This window comes from Syngnathus scovelli, chromosome 16 (assembly GCF_024217435.2).
Source record: "Syngnathus scovelli strain Florida chromosome 16, RoL_Ssco_1.2, whole genome shotgun sequence".
Classification (NCBI taxonomy): Eukaryota; Metazoa; Chordata; class Actinopteri; order Syngnathiformes; family Syngnathidae; genus Syngnathus; species Syngnathus scovelli.
In genome coordinates, this window is record NC_090862.1 from 125,356 (window position 1) to 139,348 (window position 13,993).

Genomic DNA, 13,993 nt, shown 5'->3' on the forward strand with positions numbered 1-13,993 from the left:
CGGTCACGTCCAAACACCTCTGGTGACTAAAAGATTCTCGAAGCCATTTATTATTCATCCCTGGCGATGCCAAGTCACGCCGGTGGTTTTGGGACGCATTCCTTCCAGACACGGCGGCGTGAAAGACACGTGCCACCACCGTCCAAGCCCGAGGTGCAGTCGCAGTCATGGCGGGCGCCAAGCGCGGGCGGGCGGGAGGGCGGGCGAGCGGGCCTGCTATTAACTGGGATTTGACGACAACATGACGTTTTGAGATGATTGCGGGTCAATAAATCCAACGCGCCGCAATGAATCAGAGACCGAGTGCGGGGATTCTCGTACGTCAGGAGGTCGGCGGAGACGAGAGATGAGATGGCCAGATTTGGGCTTTTTTGCTCAATACTGATAACTGGAATTATGTATTGAATATCAGATGGATTTTGTTCCCAGTTCCCAGAACGTTTACGTTACGAGTGTAAATGGATCTCCCAGGGAAGTTGTGGTGAAGGCAGGTGCCTGGCTCAAGTCTGGAACTTGGGAGCCTCCATTTAGCAGCGGCAGGGCAGGGCAGTGCAGTATGGCCGCCGTGGCCGCGCTGACACAGTAAAAGTCAATTTTACTGGCAGCTTGTGCTCTCAATGCGTCCCAATAAAAGGGGCTAAAAGGAGGGAGGGAGGGAGGGAGGGAGGGAGGGAGGGAGGGCTAAACGCCGCTTCAGCATTGACTCCAGGTGTGTTGCGGTCAAAGTATTATTGTTATGTATCCCGGGATTAGCGGCGGTGTCGGCGCTGGCACGCCGTCTGCTGCCCTTTGCGCTAATCTCCGGGCGCATCCCTCATTCCCCGGGCCGACACTTGTTATTGGCGTTGCCGAGATACTCGGCAAACAAGGAGCAATCGAACGATTAGCGCAGAAGAATCCCGATTGTTCTCCATGTTTACATAGACGCATACATGTTGGATTTGACTGCATGACCTAAGTGGAGAAGGATGCAGAGAAAATAGGTTCCGACAAGAACAGAGACGAGGAAAAGCAAACATGCCTTTCTAATCTCATCTCATCTCATCTCATCTTTTGCACATATTTGTAACAAAAATACGAGCAGAAGATTCAAATCAGGGGAGCCTTTTCTGGGAGGGAGGGAGGGAGGCTCACTCTTTGCAATCAGAGCAGACCTGCACTCCACTCGGCTGAGCCTGGATCTGGAAATGAACAAGTCCAAAAAGAAATGACAACAGTTTTTTGGTGGGTTTTTTTGGGATGGTCAAACGTGATGGCTAGTCGTACATAAATCAATGGCGCATAGTGTCATAACTCTGCTTGCAGATCTGCGCTGGGTCGGTCGGGAGCTGCACCTCGCTAGTCGCCGTGGCTCACTCAGTGACGAATGAACTGCACTTACGCACACAAACGCACCCGAGAGCTCACACACGCGCACACACACAGCTGTGAGAATAACATGACAACACGGCGCTCACATTCACTGCTGGTGCGTGTGTGTCACCCTCCTCCCTCCCTAGCTCGCCGCAAACGGCTTCCCATTTTCTGTCATCACCCCAAAGAGCTGGAGAATAAAGCTATTAGCGCAGTTAAACTAGGCTAATTATGTGACACACTATTAACACGCAAGGGGGTGAGAGCACGCTGTGCGCACGCACGTGTTTTCCCAATTACCTTTTGCTTCCATTACGAGCACAAAAGTGAAGTTGTAACCCATTTGGAGAAACATCAGGAAAGCCACCTCCAGACGGATGGCGAGAAAAGCTACAGACGAGGAAAACCATACGAGGGAGGGCTCTCTCTCTCTCCCTGGCTCGTTAGAAAGGCGCACATTCATCCAGTCGGTGACTTTGTGGGAACCAAGAGCGGCAGATTAGCCACAAGTACGAGCTTAGCGTGGAATTCAAAGCATTTTCCTTTCCATTGCCAGTCAATGGCACGGATGGCATTGTTTTAGGACGGCACATCACTCCATACGCAGAAAGAAACTTCTTGTTGGGAACTTTGTGTCTTCTATTACTGCACACACAGGAGATGAAGACACGAGTCAGCGCTACCATTTTGGCCGTTATCGTCGTCTGACAATGCCGCAGAATCGGATCAAAACAACAAACGTCCGACATTCCTCAATGAGCGGCGCGCTATTTTTAGGACGCAAATGACTCGCTCGATATATACACGTACGTATGTACTATATGTAGGTACGTGACGGAGCGCTAAGTTAGCGCGCTAAGCTAGCGTTTCATCTTCAGAGCGGACTTGAAAGACCTCACGCAGCTAATGAGACACGAATAAAGGGCAAATAAGCCGTAACGGGGCCGGCGTTTGGAGGCTATGCGAGCGATGACAAGTTGACAAAAGGCAAATGATGATTAGCAGCAGCCAGCGCTTTTCCAATCTATGAAATATGACGCTCGCTCCCCTCATTTGTGGCTCTACAAATGCTGACCTCATCATATTGGACATGGTCTGTCCACATGTTTGTTGCCGCCGCCGCCGCCGCCGCCTCACCGTTTGTGTTCAGATATCTGCGTCTTAAAGGGTAACCACACACAAGACAGTGTTAGCTTGTGTGCTTATTTGCCTGTATGCTTATTTGCTGTCGTCAGAATAAAGTTCAATTTATTCCAGTGACATGTTTTTGGCTTCATCCATGCGTGCTAGGCCAGTCTGCTGTCATTTGAAGGTTGACTTGTTGAATAAGCGTCATGTGCACATGTTTTGCTCATATGCATATCGCGCTCCAGTGGTGCAATCGCTCAGCGCGCCGTACTTACAAGTACGGACGGAGTAATGCCGAGGTGGTGACCAGGTTGCTCACCTGGAGCATTTCTTTCATTTCAATGAAGGCCAAATGATCAAGAAAGATGATTGAAAGTGTTGATCTCATTTTCTTCCAGCTTCCATCCTCGCTAACATACGCTAAAAAAAAGCTCCTTTACTAAAGCCAACTTGCTTGCTACTTTGCTACTGTTCCGGGTCTTCTGGCAGCCAGATGTTTGGAAATCAAGTTGTCCAGATGTAACTTCTCATTATTTACTTTCGTGTAAAGTGTACGTTGGACAAATCAAGCAGTCTCCGATAGCGCCAATACCACGTTTGACCTCGAATCAATGAACCGCTCCCTCGCTTTAGCATTGAAAGAGTAAACGAAGCGCGTTAGAACGAGTGAGTCATTTGTGCGCTGTGGCGGCATGACCGTTGTGATTCACCGCGGCTCCTCTTTTGACTCATCCCATTTGAAACTCCTGCCTGCACACGTGTACTTTTACACGTCACTGCCATGACAACACGGACAGACTTTCATGTTCTGAGGGAGGGGAGGGGAGTGTGCATTTACTGGACCAGTCAAAACAACCAAACACAGTCATACGCATGCCGAGCCAGTAGGGGGTGATGTCACGTCACTTCAATGAGCCTTTTCCAGTGACTACCGCAGCATTTTGGGAAATGATAAGCGTTGGAATTGAAAAGAGTTGCTCTTAGCGTGTGCCGACAATATGACGGATGAGTGACAAAAGGGGTCACTTAGCAAAGTCGTGATCGTCACCAGTCAACAATGTTTTGCTTCATTTGGTCGAAACCGACAAATGGAGAATAGCAAAAGCGTCGCGTCGCGTCGCGATTACGTACAAAGGTGGGGTCCAACCACTGAGCTCTCAGTTCGTAGCCGGTTGCGCCACCAGTTGAGACAACTGTGCAATACCATAGTGTATAGTTTGTATGGTACAAAAGTAATACAAAATTCAGAAAAAACGTGTCAACGTCATCGGATAAAAACGGTTCCAATGATGCACGGACGGAGGAAGGGACGGACGGACGGACAGAGTTTCAAAACTATTTCTTTGGCGAGAGGATCAAGATAGTAATAAGGTAGAACGTGAAACAAGTCTTGTACTTGAATCAAGTTCTTTCCACGAGTGCCACTCCAATCAAATGCTTTGACACGTCAATAAAGTCACGGATGTGTGCCAAGGACACAGGCCGAGTGCGGTAACAATTAAAAATGTCGCTTAATGGGCTCACGTTGCTGCTATTCTGAGCCGCTGCCGCCGCGTGGCTATTAGAGGAAAAGCGGAGCGCTCCAGTCAAGTGGGCCAAGGTCACGAGCGCAGCTTCGTTTTTGGGCGCTCGCTGGCGCGCAGGCACTCCGCGGCCATTAGCATAAACGTCGACCTGGGAGGAAGCTTTTAGCGTGGCAAAAAGTGCTCATCCAGGTCGTGGAGTGGTTTATGTAACAAGTCTCCTGGGCGTGGAGGAGAGACGGCTCGGCTCGTTCGAGTGCCCTCAGGGCTCATTACGTGGCCCGGCCCGCTGCCGTATTCAGAAGAAGACAACGGTGTCTGCCCGTGTCCTGAAGTCTGAAGGCGCTCCAATACTTTTGGAGGGGCCAGGCGCGCTTGTTCAGAGGATGGACTGGCTCCGACGACTTGGCAGCGAAATGAAAACAGGAGGCAGTTCAAATCGGCCTCTGCACGGGGTGGTGAGAGAAGGGAGGGAGGGAGGGAGGGAGGGAGGCTGGAAGTTAAACAGCAACACACAGAGCTCCAATGTACGCCCTTCAAGGCTCTACTGTACCTCGCGGCGGGCGACCGGGCTGGAGGGCAACCGGGCAGGCAGCCCTCTGTGTGTTTTGGAAGGTGGGACAGGAGGTTCCAGCCGTTAAAAGCGTTTGGAAGGCTCTCAAAAGCCTGTCAAGTTTTTTCTACAGCCAAATTGTGTCTCCTCGCGACAGAAGTCACCCGGGTTTCTTTTTTTGGGCACCGACTCAACGTGGCTGCGACTGCCGTTAACCTCATCTTGGTTCGTTTTGTCAGCACACAAAGAAAAAAAAAAATGAATGCGGCAGTGACGGTTGGGGGGGGGGGGGGGGGGATTTACGGTTCAATTATGCCGCCACGAGCTGGTGATGATTGCGCCGGGCTCGGGGGGGGGATCAAGTCAACACGCTAACTAATGTAGCGCCAAGGGCGGTCGCTTCATTCAAAGGCAAATTGCGGCGCGCAAGGTTGGGAACCAATCGGCTTCCTCCGCTATTTCACATACTAAGTACGTTATTGTGCAAATCATTTTTCGACATCATCTCTCACTGGCCGCCATGACACTGATAGCGTTAGCTACCGTTGAGCCGAGTAAAGATAAAAAAAAAGAGTGTTCAAAACTTCGATTCATGACGAAATCAGCCTAACATCAACTGAGAGTGCGTTTGTCAATTTCCTGGCAGCTCCTATTTATTTTGCCAGCGTGTTGTCGTCGCAAGCAGCTGCGGCGGCGGCACACTGAAGCTGTGTTCGACGCATAAACGCTTCAGTGTGCGCGTGTTTGCTTAAGCGTACACACCGAGGCCACTGTCCGCATGTGTGCAGGTAGCGAGGTGTGCCTTTTCCAATGATTTCATTGAAGGCAAACGGGCCACGGAGCGTCGGCTCCTATGGCTGCTAAAGAACGGGAGGTGCTTTAAGGTGCTTTGTTTGAGCAACGGTGACAATTCTAAGCTGGCTTTTGGAGCTTCGCTGGATGACAATTACAAGCAAAAAATGCGCTAGCTAAGAAAGTCAAATGCGAGCGTGGCCTCCCCCAGGGCAAGCTGGATGACTGATGCTGAGTAGCGTGGAAGCTCCCGTTGGCTCAAGGCGGAAAGCTTTCATCGGGGTCAACCGAGCTTGCCATGGCGGCATGGTGGCGCTTGCCATGGTGGCCTTTGCCATGGCGGCATGGCAGCATGCCGGCGCTTGCCATGCCGGCGCTTGCCATGCCGGCGCTTGCCATGCCGGCGCTTGCCATGCCGCCAGGCTTTGTGCAGCTGTCAGAGTCCCAATTCTTCTAACATGGCATGAGGGGAAAAAAAAATCCAATTACGTTCTAACTCAAGTGGAAACGCAAGTTTGGTCACTAATTAAGTTTGTGTGGCAAATAATATACAGCACTGTTGAGGAACCTTTGGCACACTTGCTATTGTTCCGATAATACATTTCATTCAAGCTGTAAAGCAAATATAGAGCACTCGGTGTTTTGCAGCCATGACGCCACCTCGTTGTCCTCCAGCTAATTAGGAATTACGTGTGTATTTGCACCGGCGGCGCTTCAGCTCGGTGACTTAACTGCCGCCGCCGCCGCCGCCGCCGCTTTTAACTTGGCGGGATCCGAGCCAAGGTCACGAATGATTTTTCGGGAAAAATGGTCAGCTGACATTTCCACGTCCATCTCCTCGGTGCGTACGGGCTTAAAGCTTTTGGGGTTTGGCGCTCGGTCACCTTGGCGCCGCGAGCAAAGACGGCTGCCCGTATGGAAACTGACGGAAGGGCACGGCAGGAAATAGCGAGACGCAGCCTTTAAGAAAAAGAACGCAGAAGAAGAAATGAGGTTATGATAAAGTATAATATATTTGTTTGAGAGGGAGAGAAAAAAATGTGCGCCCTCATTTTATATGTACTTTTTGGAATCATTCACCTTTGGTAGGGTTGTCTTTGCTGGAGTGTCAAATTTAGATTTTGACTTTACAGGGGACGTCTGCTAGATTAGTTGGTGGGGCAATTGATCAAATGTGAAATGAGATTCATTTGATGATGGAGGGAGGATGCAAAAGAGTTGCAGTGTAGCCAAATGCAGCTATCAAGTGTCGTCTTTTGGCTCGTGCCACCGAGCGTCTCGTTAAGCTGTCGTCAAGTGCCTAAATTTGAAACCCCGGAACACCAGTAAAGCATCTTCGTCTGCTCTAACTTTTTTTTTTTCTTTTTTTTCTCGTCCATGTACGTCATTTGAAGATTGTTTAGCTGTATTATTGATGACAAGACACAAAATCACACACGTGGGGACTTACTTCACTAGTACGTTAAGAGCACGCAGTCATTTCGGCACAGTCAATCAAATGGAAGAATCGGTTTCCGACTCTGTCGAGATTTACGACTCATCATCCTAAAGAAAGCATCGCAAAACTTGCTCAGCGTTCACTCGCAAATTCTTTCGGACATCTTTGGAGTCGCTTTCTCTTGAATTTTGCCATCAACGTTTACTTCCCGGTCGAAATGTGGTGTCCAAAAACATAAGGACAAACTTACCAACACGTAGCAGGTGTGCGCACCTGAAGCCCCAACAGCCAAGCAACAGCCGAACCGGCCGGCACCGACACAACGGGCACCGGGCGTCTCGTCTGGCCGGGTACACGCCTCCGCTCTATCCCTCCCCGCTCCGCTCCGCTCCGGTGGTCGTCAGTGCTGCCAAAGAAGCGACGGTCAAAGTAGACAGGTCAAGACTGACCCGAGCGACGGAAAAAAGTGAAGCGGACCATTCGACGTGGTCAAGTTTCCACAGGGACAGTGGACGGGGAGATTAGACCGGAAACGTCTTTTCGAAACAAAAGCACAAGGCGATCAAACGGAGGATGGAAAATGTTGACAAACACGGATATGTGGTGATATTTCGTACTTGCTCATCTGCATGATCACGTAAGCAATACATTTGAAAGAAAAAGAAATGCATTTCACCCATAAGTGATGTGTTTTCCAACACGGCTGCCAATTGAAATGTTTTATCTTGAAATGACAACACAGAACTAAGCGTCGCAAGGATACAGCTTGTCAAATGGCCAATTTGTTCAAATTGATTGGCATTCAATGAAGAACCTTAGGAACTATATTGCATTGCATTGTATTTTAAACAAATAAATGAAATTCACTTCACAAATATTATCTTTATAACGTTGAACATACTTTGATAGTTGTTGCCCCCCCCCCCCCCCCCCCCCCCCCCCCCATTATTATACTAACATTAAATTCAGCTTCTCCAGCACACCTGCGAGTCCAGTGAGGTTAAGCAGTACAGGGTAACATTTAGGTGCTCTTACAGTCAACAAATAGAAGAAGAACTATCCACCCTGTATAGTTCTTCTTCTATTTGTTGACTGTAAGAGCACCTAAATGTTACCCAGCGTGCCCTGCGAGGGCCATTGTGTTTTGTTTTCCTCTTATCTTGGACCAGAATTGCAGAAAATAAACACTAGCTCAATGCCCATCATGTGGACTGATGGAAAAGCCAAACAAACCTGAAAATAGAGTGGCTGGCTCCTTGCGGGAGGTATACACGGACCAACGACATTGTCACCCACGAGAGGCAACAACTACTTTTTGGCCTCGCGTTCAACCTCCTCGGTGCAAAACGCGCTGGGCTGGGCTGGGCTAGGCTGGGCTGGCCTTGCTCGTAAAAATAGAATGCGGGCTCCTGAAACATAACCCCCCCATCCCTCCTCGCCGTCTTAAACGTTCCAAAAGAATCAGCGTTGTTGTTGTTGTTAACACAACCTACTACCAAGCTTGAATTGACGTGTTATTTGATCAACATGCTCTGATTCACGTGGAGAGACTAAAGGTCAGGACGTTAAAGCTTGGCAGGAGGTACGGTATCCGAGGCCGAGCGCACCTGCCCCCCGTCGGGTTATGCGGGTGCCCTTTGGGTGCTGACAGCTCTGCTTACGGATGCCAAGACAGCTTAGTGCACGCCGGGCGTCACCGCTAACGCAAGCCGCTCGCAACCCAATCAATGGGCAAAGTGGTCTAAAGACGGATTGGATTTGCCCATACCTATGGAATAGATGGCTTCAACGTGAATCCGAGCAGACCATATAGGATGGTATGTTTCCCCCACTGCAATTGGATTGCAAAGTACCTGTGTACGCTATATCATTGTGCCGTTCTCGGCCAGCGGTCACGCAAATTGTCCACGGGCCGTCTCCCACGCACGGCACTCACGGCACTCTCAACAGTCGAGCGCGTGCGTCGGCCTGGTCGCCACGGCAACCCACTGCGTCAGAGACTTAAAAAGCCATCTGCGAGCGAGCGAGCGAACGAACGAACGCTCTTTCCAGAAAGAGTCGATTGACGTTGGCTGCGTGGGAACAAAGACAAAAGGGCCGACCGACAAAAAGGGGAGCTGGGTGGAATGTTGCCGACGTGTTGCTTGTTGCTAGCTTCCAAATCATTCCTTCAATTTGGAACCTCTTTTAAGAACTCATCGAGCAATAGGTCCGAGCTGGCTAATGTCATTTTTTTTTTTTTTGGGGCATTTCCAACACTGATGTCATGGACTGCAGGAGAAAAGAAGTGAGCGAGGATGAGAGCAGTGACTTTGTGCTTTCAACTGTCCAGCTATTCAGAGTCCAAATTGAAACATTTGATAACCTTGACAAGTGAATGGAGGCAGGATAACAATGAAAAAAAAGACAACTTTGGCTTCGGGCGAGGACTTGCTTGTGAGCTCAAACGTCAAAATAGACCTACTATATGGTGCTGACTGAGAAAAAGTTGTTTTGATTCCGCCATGAACTTGTGACATGATTTGTGTTCAGACGATATAAGTTAACATTCATTCATTCATTTCCGCCAGCCAGCCAGCCAGCCAGCCAGCCAGCCAACCAGCCAACCAAACACATCCTTGCACTCTCTGCCTTCCTTCAATTTCCTGCCACTGTGCCAGAAGAGTGCGCCAAAGGCCTTTGACTGTGCAAACAAAATAACCATAAGCGCGCACACACACATACGCACACATTTATAGTTTCATAAATCATTGTGAGCTTTCATCTTCGAATCCTTGAAAAGTTGATAAGAACGGGATTCAAAATAGTGACACAAAACATATATAGAAAGTGTCATTGCTAAAAATCCAAAAGACACCTATGCCAACCCAAAACACTGCCATCACTCTATCGGTGTTCAAAAAGGAATACTAAAAATAGGAACACGTACTATGATAGAGTTGTAGTGTTGAAAATCAGCAAGAATATTCTGTAGAAGAAGTGGGACAGAACATAGTACTGTATTCTTTTCCTGGAGACATTCATGAATACGCGTCGCATACATGAATGGCAATGGCGTTGCCTCCACCTAATTGCAATCAGCGTGCTCTGCATGTGCAAAAGGAAATCATCAGCGTTGATTAGAGACGCTGAGTCGGATCACAGTCAATCATCAGTTTCCGCCTCCTTCCCAACAAGTCAGGCTTGGTAGCATGCATTTTTGTCTTTGTCCAAAAAAATGCCTTGATGATTGTTCATGGATTGATCAATTAGTCGTGGTTTGTTCAGTCAGCCAGCCAGCCAGCCAGCCAGCCGGGCAACGCATGAGCACATTAGTGATGTGATCGTGGAACTCACATCATTTCAAAGCTATTGTTTTGATTTTAGGTCCACGTTTGCTTGCTAGTGTGAAAAATGAACCCGACACAACGCTGCCCTCTCGTGGTACCTGAAGACATCACGTGCCTCAAAAGTCATGAAGGTGAGGAGAAAAAACGGTTACATTTAATCACGCACGCAAACAGATACACTAGAATTAAAAATACATTCAAATTGCACATTTCATTCAATGTGTTTTTGTTTGGAAAAAGGGACGGCAACATATTGTTGCGAAAATGAGCTCAGTCCAGAAGGTGAGCGGCGTGTCGACGGCAGTACTCGCTGAAGGTGAAGTGCTCCACGGCGAACGGGACGTCCTTCCACTTCTTGACCGTGGTCCTGCCGCCGGGGGTCTCCAGGGCAAAGTGCTTGATGGCCAAGTTGGGCAGCAGCGCCAGCTTGTGGTACTTAAGCTTGTAGCCCCACCGCTGCAACGCAACGCAATGCATAATGGGACACTCGCGACGCAACAATGGGTTCCCCCCCCCCCCCCCATCTGGAAACGACCCGATGAATTATTTGTCGAGAACCTACGGTGGTAGTAAGCTTCTATTCTTGATCCTTGCCTGACCATTATTGCGACATGTAAAAGTCAAGGCAAAGTCGACCGATACCTTGTTGCAATTGCCGTTGTTGCACGTGATGATGCAGCCTGGTTCCCAGTCCTCAAACGTCTTGTCCAGACAGACCGGAAGGCCCTCGTTGTAGCGACTCCTGAGACCGGAGACCGGTGTCAGACATCAGTGGTCGATCGGCCGCACGTGGACGGACGCCAGCTGACCTGAATTGCGGGTTGACGTTGACGTAATGCGTTTTGTCCAGCAACTGGATGTCGCTTCCTCGCGCCACAGCCGTCAAGCAGTTGGCGCACAGCAGCTGGACTTGGGCGGCCGAGTAGCCGCCGCCGCCGCCGCCCTTCTCTTTCTCCTTCTCCTTCGTGCGCATCTCTGCCACCCGAGCGTGCTGCTGGAGCTGGGCGATCTGGAGCGGGTTTGGTTGCCAGTCTGAGCGCTACTCTTCTTGGTTTTGGTCTAATCATTTCAAGATAGGTGATAGAAGTCCCAAAAATAGGGTGGGTTCTCTTTGGCCTGGCAGGCTCACTCACCTTGGCCCTGAACTCTGGCGGGCTCATCTGGCGAATGGTGCCGACGGCAGCGGCGGTGAGGCCCTCCAGGTAAGTGTTGAGGTGCTCGCGTCGCTCCTCGGGCCCGCCGCGCTGGGCCACCAGCGAGTAGTGGCTGACTTGGGCGCGGGCGCGACCGCGCGCCTGCTGCTGGGCAACCTCGTTGGTCAGCAGGCCGTAGCGCACCACCAGGTTGCACTCGGTGATGTCCAGGCCCTGTTCGGCCACGCTGGTGGCGATCAGGAGGTTGACGGAGCCCAGGCGGAAGTTGCGGATGGTTTCGTTGCGATCGTGCTGCGGGAAAAGTGACAGTTGATCTGAGCGGGTTGAGAGACAGCGTCGCTGGCGTCTCTGCTGTGCGCTCGGCTCAATTGTTTTGGTTACCTACGACGCTAGCCGGCTCACCTGCGTCATGCCGGCGCCGCCGGTGACGGCGGCGGGCTTAATGCCGGCCGAGCGCAGTGTGTCTTTGGCGAGCGCCCATCGGTGTAGTGCCTGCGTGCTCCGGCGGGTCTTGCTGAAGATGATTCCTCTGGACTCGGCGTTGGGAGAAAAGTGCCTCAGCAGGACGCTCTCCAGCTGCTCCATTTTGGGATTTGCGTAACGTGTGTCGCGAGCCACGGTCAGCAGCCCGGCTTGGTTGTCTGCGGGCCGAGTAACCCGTGTTGGAATTGCAGCCCCCGAAAAATGGCCAGTTTTTCAAAGAGAAGCAGCCACCTTGGAAAAGCTTGACCAGAAAGCGGTCGATGTCATCCACGATCGTGGTCTCTGCGTAGAAGTCCTTGAGAGAAGTCAGCGCGTCCTCCATCAGCAGCGTGTCGTGGATCAGCAGCGCGTCGTTGTAGTGCCGCAGATGGACGGCGCATTGTTGCAGTCGCCTGTCGCGCTCCTTCACGCCTGCAATCCGCCCGCCGTTGGCATCAGCTCAAGTGCAATCACAATCAAATCTGGACTCGCAAATTGCAATGGGACGACGTTGGACTTGGAAGTGTATTTTTCTTGCGTTTACATTCCGCTTGCTGTGGAAGTTCAACCAAAAGTTTGAACATTTCTTCCAGCTGAGCTACAAGTCAAATGACCTCTCTTCTGCAGTGCCACCACGTCGCTCTCGTACTCCTGCGTGCCAAACTCTCGGAGGGTGACGTCCTCGGGAGGCTCCATGAAAGCGTGGATAGCTTGCATCATCCGCTTCACGTGCGCACCAAATGGATCCTAAACGCGCAGTCAGTCTGCTTAGATGCTTGGAGCAAAATAGTGGCGGGCGGGCGTGCGTGCGTGCGTGCGTCCGTACCTCCTGTCTTTTGTCCACTATATCAAAGGTTTGAAGAGGCCTGGCTATTTTTCCGTTGAGCTCGTCAATGCAGTTTTGGGCGCAAGCGATGGCGCAGTCCAAGTTGGCGCACATCTGATACACACGTGATCATGGTAAATCCACGCCATCCAAATGTACGGAAGCGTTTGTACCTGCAGGACATGTTGCACGGCCTTCTCCGGACTTTTGGCTCCTCCCGACCCCAGCGACGCCGTGAGGCCGAGGACCTGCGGCAGCCGTCCGTCGCCGCTCATCTTCTTCTCCAGGTAGAGCCTCATGATCTTGTTATACACCGTCTTCTTGACAGTGCGGTGACACTCGTCCACCACGAGCAGGGTGATGTCTGCGAGTGAGCGAGCGTGTTGACGGCAACATCACCCGAGCGCGCGTGTTGACGGCAACATCACCCGCCGTTCGCTCGCTCGCTCGCTCGCTCGCTCACTCGGGTTCTCGCATCAACCTACCCGAGAGCTCCACGTGTTTGTCTTCCTCGTCGCTGTCCAGGGCATTCAGGAGGATCTGCGCCGTGCACACGAGAAGGTCGCGGTCACGCAGCACGGCGCCCAGGAAATCCTTTTCGTGGCTGTCGCTGCTCACTGCTGTCACTTTGTAGGCGTGCCCCAAGAATGGGTGGAACTCCTTGCTATAGTGCTGCTCAACCAGGTGCACCTGTGAGTCGGGTGTGAGTCAAAGCAACACTGACAACCGGAGTGGGCTCAGTCCGTTTTGATCATTTGGCGATGACAAGCGCTTAACAAAACGCATGGATGGATGGATGGATGGATGGATGGAATGTAGTTCAAATGAATACATTTGATGATCCTTACCGTATGGACCAGGACCACCACCTTGGCCCCAGGCGTCCTTTCCAAGTGCTTGCGGGCCACGTAGACGGCGGCTCGCGTCTTCCCCGCTCCCGTTGGCAGCCACACGATGATGTTCTCCCCCTGAAGAGCCCTTTGGACCACCTCCTCCTGGTACCCGTGAAGAATGACATCTGCCATCCCGGAACAGGTGGCGAAAAGGAACTTGACTTCAACTAACTTGTGTTCAGAGAGCCGAATGTCAAGGACCCAGCCGTCTCGGCTCAGCTCGACGAAACTCACCAAAGCGATCAGCTGACCTACAGGAAAACGAAAGTAAACCCGAGTACTCGGAGCGGGGCGGGGCTCAGGAGGAACGACACGATCGCAATACGTTAAGTTATTAGAATACAGTTATGACACGCTGTAGCTAGCGTGCTAGACGGCTTCCAAATAGTGCTGCAGCCAAACCTTTAGCAAAAAGATGGAGAAGAAAGTATGAATGTTGACAAGTCGCATGCAACCATTTGCAGACGCATTGGCGTGCTTGCTCCTCCTCCTCCTCCTCGCGTGGGACATGACGACGTGAAACCCAGTCGAGAGGAAGTCCA

The 13,993-nt window shown here is 51.1% G+C and overlaps 2 protein-coding genes across 4 annotated transcripts in view; both read right to left on the bottom strand.

Moving 5' to 3' along the window:
- Window positions 1-7,276, bottom strand: part of znf385c (zinc finger protein 385C) — a 41,562-nt gene extending 34,286 nt beyond the window's left edge. Inside the window, exon 1 of one of the 2 annotated variants that reach the window (XM_049744437.2) lies at window positions 7,038-7,276. The gene's annotated coding sequence lies outside the window, so the exon portion shown is untranslated. The remainder of the gene's footprint in view (window positions 1-7,037) is intronic. The other variant, XM_049744436.2, reaches the window with a different exon arrangement.
- A 2,972-nt stretch (window positions 7,277-10,248) lies between these two features.
- dhx58 (DEXH (Asp-Glu-X-His) box polypeptide 58) lies at window positions 10,249-13,990 on the bottom strand. 2 transcript variants are annotated; one of them, XM_049744454.1, is made up of 12 exons: window positions 13,854-13,990; window positions 13,407-13,702; window positions 13,044-13,248; window positions 12,732-12,922; window positions 12,559-12,672; window positions 12,347-12,479; window positions 11,985-12,164; window positions 11,673-11,911; window positions 11,250-11,561; window positions 10,926-11,125; window positions 10,759-10,858; window positions 10,249-10,572 (listed from the first exon to the last, which is right to left on the bottom strand). In XM_049744454.1, exons 2-12 carry the CDS (start codon window positions 13,581-13,583, stop codon window positions 10,387-10,389), a joined length of 2,037 nt encoding a protein of 678 aa, XP_049600411.1. In that variant the 5' UTR covers window positions 13,584-13,702; window positions 13,854-13,990; the 3' UTR covers window positions 10,249-10,386. The 2 variants fall into 2 exon arrangements, 1 of the variants encoding a protein (XP_049600411.1); XR_007486683.2 differs by lacking the exon at window positions 10,249-10,572 and having other exon boundaries at window positions 10,926-11,175; window positions 13,407-13,875.
- Window positions 13,991-13,993: the final 3 nt, after the last annotated feature.